General features: G+C 41.4%; 1 protein-coding gene across 1 annotated transcript in view; it reads left to right on the forward strand.

Annotated features, from left to right (window-relative positions):
• LOC133571017 (contactin-4-like) overlaps positions 1-9,832 on the forward strand; it is a 443,628-nt gene that overhangs the window by 394,800 nt on the left and 38,996 nt on the right. Inside the window, exon 13 of the mRNA XM_061923981.2 lies at positions 9,566-9,741. Within this exon, the coding sequence (XP_061779965.1) occupies positions 9,566-9,741 (176 nt within the window). The remainder of the gene's footprint in view (positions 1-9,565; positions 9,742-9,832) is intronic.

The following is a 9,832-nucleotide window of genomic DNA, read 5'->3' on the forward strand; positions in this document are numbered from 1 at the left end:
TTATACGGCCACCCTCAGTGTGACCTGTATGGCTGTTGACCAAGTGACTTGTGTGTGTGAAAAACCGTAGATATTATGTGATTGGGCCGGCACGCAAAGGCAGTGCCTTTAAGGTTTAAAGGATTAAATACACAGCGGCGTTTTAAAAAGTTATAAATTGTACTTTTTGAAACTGATACCGATAATTTTGAAACCGATACCGATAATTTCCGATATTACCTTTTAAAGCATTTATCCGCCGATAATATCGGCAGTCCGATATTATCGGTCATGTCTAATATATATTCTTCCATACAGATGTAGACCGATAATTTTGAAACCGATACCGATAATTTCCGATATTACCTTTTAAAGCATTTATCGGCCGATAATATCGGCAGTCCGATATCATCGGTCATGTCTAATATATATTCTTCCATACAGATGTAGACCGATAATTTTGAAACCGATACCGATAATTTCCGATATTACATTTTAAAGCATTTATCGGCCGATAATATCGGCAGTCCGATAATATCGGCAGTCCGATATTATCGGTCATCTCTAATATATATTCTCCCATACAGATGTAGACCGATTCGAAAGATTTTGTGAACGTTCAATTACTTACCTGAAATGTTTCCAAACGGTGCCTGTCAAATGGCAGTAAAACGGCTGATCAAACAAAACAGAAGTCATTGACCCCGCTAGCTGCGAAGCTAACTCTCCAGTCCGCTAAACAGACTCATATAACTCCACGGTGACGTTTAGGTGAATTAAAAAAACTGAAATAATACACAAATATTGTAAGTTAACAATACTAACATAGACACTTGTAAACGTGTTAGCATATTCGCTTATGCTAATGACGCTAGTTTGATTATTTTACGATAGCACGTACAAACATTTATTTATTTGCCTTAGGACAATGCATATTCATCAACATAGAGCAACAATGTAAATATGCCGGAGTTAGCACGATAGCAAATTTTCATCCGTTGTCCTAAGGCAGGTTAACACAGTAAACATTCAACAGGTCACGATACAAAAGAATACATAAATCACATTACACATTACAAGCATACCATGAGGACAGACCATGGACAAAAAAAAATAAAACAAACAACAAACAAACAAAAAAACAAGTGCATAATCTAATTGTGCGTGCATGTCTGATTAGTTTTCAACCACTGTTTCAGTGCAGTTTTAAATGTTAAATAGGTGTCACAGTTTCTGACATGGGCTGGCAGCCTGTTCCATGACTGTATGCCTCTGATAGTATTATATAGTAAATAGTAATAATATAATAAATATGCATGAAGACACTCCTGCAGACATCACATATGAGACGGTTTAGTAAGTAAGAATTGTTATAGTTATATTGTAAAACTTACAAACGTTGCTTGAAGTGATGGATGAACAATCCTTTCGAGCAGAAACACTATGGATGAATAGTAGATAAAACGGGACTTATGCTTCCGGTTCAAGGCACAAACAGGAAGTATTTTCTGCAGTGAGCGAACACGTCCAAAAGATGGTGCCACAGAACAAAACAATAACACATTTTCCGTGTCTCTGTCTGTGTTATATGAAAACTATTTGAATACAAAACATTATGGCCGTTAGCTGCACTGTTTAATAAGGCGCAGGGTTCAAAGCGTGGGGGAAAAGTAGTGGCTTCTAGTCTGGAAAATATGGTAGTTAACTATTTAACTTTAAATGATGACGGATATTTCCCAAACATGTTGTCTTTGTGTATATTTTGCTCCTGAAGATGAATCTGGCTCTCATTTCCCATTTAATCCGGTGCGCCTAATATATGAAAAAAGATCAAAAATAGACCATTCTATGGCGGTGCGCCTTATAATCTGGTGCGCCCTATGGTCTGGAAAATAGGGTATTTATTCGCAAACTTTTGAATTTTTTGGTGTCATAAATCAGATATATATGTTAATAGCTAGAGATGTCCGATAATGGCTTTTTTGTCGATATCCGATATTCCGATATTGTCCAACTTTTAATTACTGATTCCGATATCAATCGATACCGATACATACAGTCGTGGAATGAACACATTATTATGCCTAATTTTGTTGTGATGCCCCGCTGGATGCATTAAACAATGTAACAAGGTTTTCCAAAATAAATCAACTCAAGTTATGGGAAAAAAAATGCCAACATGGAACTGCCATATTTATTATTGAAGTCACAAAGTACTTTTTTTTTTTGAGAGAGCATGAGGAGGTTGAGGTGGGGGGGTTGTATATTGTAGCGTCCCGGAAGAGTTAGTGCTGCAAGGGATTCTGGGTATTTGTTCTGTTGTGTTTATGTTGTGTTACGGTGCGGATGTTCTCCCGAAATGTGTTTGTCATTCTTGTTTGGTGTGGGTTCACAGTGTGCCGCATATTTGTAACAGTGTTAAAGTTGTTTATACGGGCACCCTCAGTGTGACCTGTATGGCTGTTGACCAAGTATGAATTGCATTCACTTTTGTGTGTGAAAAACCGTAGATATAATGTGATTGGGCCGGCACGCTAAGGCAGTGCCTTTAAGGCACGCCCCTAATATTGTTGTCTGGGTGAAAATCGGGAGAAATTCGGGAGAATGGTTGCCCCGGGAGATTTTCGGGAAGGGCACTGAAATTCCGGAGTCTCCCGGGAAAATGGGAAGGGTTGGCAAGTATGCCTGGGAGACGCAACTGCTCTGTACTTCTCCCTACGTCCGTGTACCGCTCCGTACAGCGGCGTTTTAAAAAGTCATACATTTTCCTTTTTGAAACCGATACCGATAATTTCCGATATTACATTTTAAAGCATTATCGTACATCTCTAATAATAGATTCTATATCAGAAATGGGCAAATTAAGGCCCGGGGGCCACATTCGGCCCGTTAAGCTTTTAGATCCCGCCGGACATTTCCAAATATTTTTTTTTAGATCTTTAAGATGTAAAGTGTAGCTGCCATTATGATGTGCAGTGATGTTTTCTAATGACTGTAAGTCTTGAACTATACAAAGTATTTCAATGGTTGGAGTCTGCGCTTTTGCATCATATACCAGTTACTTTGGTAATTTAATTAGTTATTATGGTCATCTAATTAGTTACTATGGCCATCTAATTAGTTACTATGGTAATCTACGTCACAGCAGCTCAGACAAGTCACCAAGCAGTGTGGGTGGGGAGCGTTTCCACAGACGCGGAAGGAGATTTTCACAACAAAGTTCTAAAGCTTAGTGGTATATCAGATATATCAGATTGTAGGTGGGTTTATTTTGTACCCTTATCGTTCATATTTCACTGTTTGTTGCATTTTTGTCGCGTTTCACTCGATCGGAAGGGGGTGTGACATTCATATTTTGTCAATATTCCGTGTTTTATCGTTCATAGAAAAACTAAAAATTCCATTACGTTTTTTAAGGTGGTCTGTCATAACGTTTTCAGCATTCAATCAGACATTATTGTGAGGTTTTGTATTACTGTTCCTAAAAATAGGTATACCGGCCCCCAGACACATTTTTTTCTCTAAATGTGGCCCCCGAGTCAAAATAATTGCCCAGGCCTGTTCTATATAGAGGCGACTTGTTTTCCCACTCCACTGGTACTTTAGGTATACTTTTATGATTTTTAAAATAGCTCTCAATACAATATTCGGTAACTATACGTCTATAGACAATCATATCTATATATCAACTTATTTGACTCCATATGCCGTGGCAATTTTCAAGCAAGTAATGGCAGCACCCCCTGCAGGGAGAAAAGGAGACTTACAGTCGAGGAACAATGCCTTCCTCTTGTCCTTCAGCCTCCGCTTCCTCCTCCACTGCATGCTCTCAAGTGCAGATAAGGGACGCTTGCCTTGTTCCCAGGTGAAGGCGCAGCGTTGCACTGCAGGCTTTAGAAGAGAGCAGCGACTGCTGGGAGAAGTGCTCATCAATGTTTACTGTTTTTCCAGCAGTGTGTTTTGGGAATTTGTGAAGGAGTTTCAGGCTAAAGGCTGAGTTGACTGTCACTACGTAGGATGCAGGGAAGAAAAATATCCAACTCCCTGCAGACGTAAGCTTCGGTCCAAACTAAGACCTGCTATTGGAGCTTTACGCAACCTGCTGTGCCGTGCACTCGGTCCAGTTTAGTCCTCTATTAACTCTTCGGATCCAGGGTTGGAACCTCGCTTCTTCCATCTTAGTCACTGAGGTTTTATCCTCAGGCAGGACATTTAACTCTTGCCCCCAGGGTCACCCTCACATGGATGCTCAGCTTTAGTCACTAATATGCACAATGGCTGCCCACTGCTCCTCAAGAGGGTGACTCTACAAACCCCAAAACCAGTGAAGTTGGCACGTTGTGTAAATGGTAAATAAAAACAGAATACAATGATTTGCAAATCCTTTTCAACTTATATTCATTGAATAGACTGCAAAGACAAGATACCTATTGTTCGAACGGGAAAACAATGTTATTTTTTGCAAATATTAGCTCATTTGGAATATGATGCCTGCAACATGTTTCAAAAAGTGGTAAAAAAGGACTGAGAAAGTTGAGAAATGCTCATAAAACACTTATTTGGAACATCCCTGTCATGATCTGTGGTCTGGATCATGTTTTTTGTTACTTTCTTAGTTCCTGTTTGCGCTCCCTTGTTTGTTTTAGTTTCCATGACGACTGATTAGTTTCACCTGTCTCATGTGTTCGGATCATGCACCTGCTCTAATCAGACATTATTATTTAAGCCTGTTTTGCCAGTTAGTCGTCCTGGCGACATTACTCTGTTTTGACTTTTCTTGCCATAGTTCATGCTGTTTGATTCATTGATTGATTGATTGGGACTTTTATTAGTAGATTGCACAGTGAAGTAAATATTCCGTACAATTGACCACTAAATGGTAACACCCGAATAAGTTTTTCAACTTGTCGGGGTCCACATAATTTGATTCATGATACAGATATATACTATCATATATACTATCATCATAATAAAGTCATCACACAAGATCATCACATTGAATTATTTACATTATTTACAATCCAGGGGGGGGGGGTGTTTGGTTGTTATCATCAGTCATCAACAATTGATATTGGAACAGTGTAGGTCTGACTTGGTAGGATATGGACAGCAAGTAGTGGGCAGAGAGAGAGAGAGAGAGAGAGAGAGAGAGAGAGAGAGAGAGAGAGAGAGAGAGAGAGTGTGTCCAGTAAGTATTTTTGTTTCATGTCCATAGTTCTTGCTATTTGTTTCAAGCCACAGTAGAGTGAGTTTTTTCATGTTTTTAGTTTCATGTTTCATGTCCATAGTTTATGCTAAGTCTTAGCTTTTTAGGGCGGTATAGCTCAGTTGGTAGAGTGGCCGTGCCAGCAACTTGAAGGGTTGCAGGTTCGATCCCCGCTTCCGCCATCCTAGTCACTGCTGTTGTGTCCTTGGGCAAGACACTTTACCCACCTGCTCCCAGTGCCACCCACACTGGTTTAAATGTAACTTACTTAGATATTGGGTTTCACTATGTAAAGCGCTTTGAGTCACTAGAGAAAAGCGCTATATAAATATAATTCACTTCACTTAGCTTTTGTTTCCTGCGTTAAGCTGTGACTTCGCCTAGAGCACTTTTTGTAGTACTTTGAGTTTGAATAATTAAATAATGTTCCTACCTTCAAGCCTTGTCCAGTATAGTCCGATTGCATCCCGGGAGAACAATCCTCGCAGTAAGCTGCGAAAAACTCCTCGTCTTGACAATCCCACAGGTGAACAGGCTAATTGGGAACAGGTGGGTGCCATGATTGGGTATAAAAGCAGCGTCCATGAAATACTTCAGTCATTCACAAGCAAGGATGGGGCGAGGGTTGCCACTTTGTGAACAAATGCGTGAGCAAATTGTCGAAAAATTTGAGAACAACATTTCTCAACGAGCTATTGCAAGGAATTTAAGGATTTCACCATCTACAGTCCGTAATATCATCTAAAGGTTCAGAGAATCTGGAGAAATCACTGCACGTAAGCGATGATATTACGGACCTTCGATCCCTCAGGCGGTACTGCATCAAAAAGCGACATCAGCGTGTAAAGGATATCACCACTTGGGCTCAGGAACACTTCAGAAAACTGCTGTCAGTAACTACAGTTTGTCGCTACATCTGTAAGTGCAAGTTAAAACTCTACTATGCAAAGCCAAAGCCATTTATCAACAACACCCAGAAACGCCGCCGGCTTCGCTGGGCCCGAGCTCATCTAAGATGGACTGATGCAAAGTGGAAAAGTGTTCTGTGGTCTGACGAGTCCACATTTCAAATTGTTTTTGGAAACTGTGGACGTCGTCGACCAAAGAGGAAAAGAACCATCCGGATTGTTCCAAAATTAAGTTGCTGTGCCGTGCACTTGGTCCAGTTTGATCCTCTATTAACTCTTCGGGTCCTCGCTTCTTCCATCTTAGTCACTGAAGTTTTCACCATCTACGGTCCGTAACATCATCTAAAGGTTTAGAGAATCTGGAGAAATCACTGCACGTAAGCGATGATATTACGGACCTTCGATCCCTCAGGGGGTACTGCATCAAAAAGTGACATCAGCGTGTAAAGGATATCACCACTTGGGCTCAGGAACACTTCAGAAAACCGCTGTCAGTAACTACAGTTTGTCGCTACATCTGTAAGTGCAAGTTAAAACTCTACTATGCAAAGCCAATGCCATTTATCAACAACACCCAGAAACGCTGCTGGCTTCGCTGGGCCCGAGCTCATCTAAGATGGACTGATGCAAAGTGGAAAAGTGTTCTGTGGTCTGACGAGTCCACATTTCAAATTGTTTTTGGAAACTGTGGACGTCGTCGACCAAAGAAGAAAAGAACCATCCGGATTGTTCCAAAATTAAGTTGCTGTGCCGTGCACTTGGTCCAGTTTGATCCTCTATTAACTCTTCGGGTCCTCACTTCTTCCATCTTAGTCACTGAAGTTTCCACCATCTACGGTCCGTAATATCATCTAAAGGTTTAGAGAATCTGGAGAAATAACTGCACGTAAGCGATGATATTACGGACCTTCGATCCCTCAGGCGGTACTGCATCAAAAAGCGACATCAGCGTGTAAAGGATATCACCACTTGGGCTCAGGAACACTTCAGAAAACCGCTGTCAGTAACTACAGTTTGTCGCTACATCTGTAAGTGCAAGTTAAAACTCTACTATACAAAGCCAAAGCCATTTATCAACAACACCCAGAAACGCCGCCGGCTTCGCTGGGCCCGAGCTCATCTAAGATGGACTGATGCAAAGTGGAAAAGTGTTCTGTGGTCTGACGAGTCCACATTTCAAATTGTTTTTGGAAACTGTGGACGTCGTCGACCAAAGAAGAAAAGAACCATCCGGATTGTTCCAAAATTAAGTTGCTTTGCCGTGCACTTGGTCCAGTTTGATCCTCTATTAACTCTTCGGGTCCTCACTTCTTCCACCTTAGTCACTGAAGTTTTCACCATATAAGGTCCATAATATCATCTAAAGATTTAGAGAATCTGGAGAAATCACTGCACGTAGGCGATGATATTACGGACCTTCGATCCCTCAGGCGGTACTGCATCAAAAAGCGACATCAGCGTGTAAAGGATATCACCACTTGGGCTCAGGAACACTTCAGAAAACCGCTGTCAGTAACTACAGTTTGTCGCTACATCTGTAAGTGCAAGTTAAAACTCTACTATGCAAAGCCAAAGCCATTTATCAACAACACCCAGAAACGCCGCCGGCTTCGCTGGGCCTGAGCTCATCTAAGATGGACTGATGCAAAGTGGAAAAGTGTTCTGTGGTCTGGCGAGTCTACATTTCAAATTGTTTTTGGAAACTGTGGATGTCGTCGACCAAAGAGAAAAAGAACCATCCGGATTGTTCTAAAATTAAGTTGCTGTGCCGTGCACTTGGTCCAGTTTGATCCTCTATTAACTCTTCGGGTCCTCGCTTCTTCCATCTTAGTCACTGAAGTTTTCACCATCTACGGTTCGTAATATCATCTAAAGGTTTAGAGAATCTGGAGAAATCACTGCACGTAGGCGATTATATTACGGACCTTCGATCCCTCAGGCGGTACTGCATCAAAAAGCGACATCAGCGTGTAAAGGATATCACCACTTGGGCTCAGGAACACTTCAGAAAACAGCTGTCAGTAACTACAGTTTGTTGCTACATCTGTAAGTGCAAGTTAAAACTCTACTATACAAAGCCAAAGCCATTTATCAACAACACCCAGAAACGCCGCCGGCTTCGCTGGGCCCGAGCTCATCTAAGATGGACTGATGCAAAGTGGAAAAGTGTTCTATGGTCTGACGAGTCCACATTTCTAATTGTTTTTGGAAACTGCGGACTTTGTCAACCAAAGAGGAAAAGAACCATCCGGATTGTTCTAAAATTAAGTTGCTGTGCCGTGCACTTGGTCCAGTTTGATCCTCTATTAACTCTTCGGGTCCTCGCTTCTTCCATCTTAGTCACTGAAGTTTTCACCATCTACGGTCCGTAATATCATCTAAAGGTTTAGAGAATCTGGAGAAATCACTGCACGTAAGCGATGATATTATGGACCTTCGATCTTTCAGGCGGTACTGCATCAAAAAGCGACATCAGCGTGTAAAGGATATCACCACTTGGGCTCAGGAACACTTCAGAAAACCGCTGTCAGTAACTACAGTTTGTCGCTACATCTGTAAGTGCAAGTTAAAACTCTACTATGCAAAGCCAATGCCATTTATCAACAACACCCAGAAACGCTGCTGGCTTCGCTGGGCCCGAGCTCATCTAAGATGGACTGATGCAAAGTGGAAAAGTGTTCTGTGGTCTGACGAGTCCACATTTCAATTTGTCTTTGGAAACTGTGGATGTCGTGTCCTCCGGACCAAGAAGGAAAAGAATTATCCGGATTGTTATAGGCGCAAAGTTCAAAAGCCAGCGTCTGTGATGGTATGGGGGTGCATTAGTGGCCAAGGCATGGGTAACTTACACATCTGTGAAGGCGCCATTAATGCTGAAAGGTACATGCAGGTTTTGGAGCAACGTATGTTGCCATCCAAGCAACGTTATCATGGACGCCCCTGCTTATTTCAGCAAGACAATGCCAAGCCTCGTAGTAAAAGAGCGCGCGTACTAGACTGTAGTCCAGACCTGTCTCCCATTGAAAATGTGTGGCGCAAAATAAAGCGTGAAATACCACAACGGAGACCCCGGACTGTTGAACAACTTACGTTTACTGAGTGTTGTTAAAAGGAAAGGCCATGTAACACAGTGGTAAAAATGCCCCTGTGCCAACTTTTTTGCAATGTGTTGCTGCCATTAAATTCTAAGTTATAATGATTATTTGCAAAAAAAAAAAAAAAAATGTTGTCTTTGCAGTCTATTCAATTAAATATATATATATATATAATAAATATAGGATTTGCAAATAATTGTATTCTGTTTTTATTTACGAACTACACAACGTGCCAACTTCACTGGTTTTGGGTTTTGTAACAAAGAAGACATGTTCCACTGTGCATGTGATAAAATAGAAATATTTCTTTCTGAATACGTAGTTCATAGAAAGACACTTTTAGGTAGAAACTCAAAGGCATGTGGGTTTTTTTCCAGAGCCGACGATCATCACCACGTTGCCGGTCACGCTGGACGTCACTGTGGGGGAGAGTGTGGTCCTACCTTGTCAAGTCAGCCACGACCCTTCCCTGGAACTCAAGTTCACCTGGTTCTTCAACGAGCAGCTCATCCACTTTGGCAGCCATGGAGGATTTTTTGAGAAAGTGGGCGGCGTAAGTTCACGGTTAATTGGCTTTTGAATTGAGTTCAAGGTTATAGTTTGCGTTGTGATGAATGGTAGCTTGTTAGAGAAGTGTTTTTCAA

The sequence above is a fragment of the Nerophis lumbriciformis genome, linkage group LG28, assembly GCF_033978685.3.
Source record: "Nerophis lumbriciformis linkage group LG28, RoL_Nlum_v2.1, whole genome shotgun sequence".
In the NCBI taxonomy this organism is placed as follows: Eukaryota; Metazoa; Chordata; class Actinopteri; order Syngnathiformes; family Syngnathidae; genus Nerophis; species Nerophis lumbriciformis.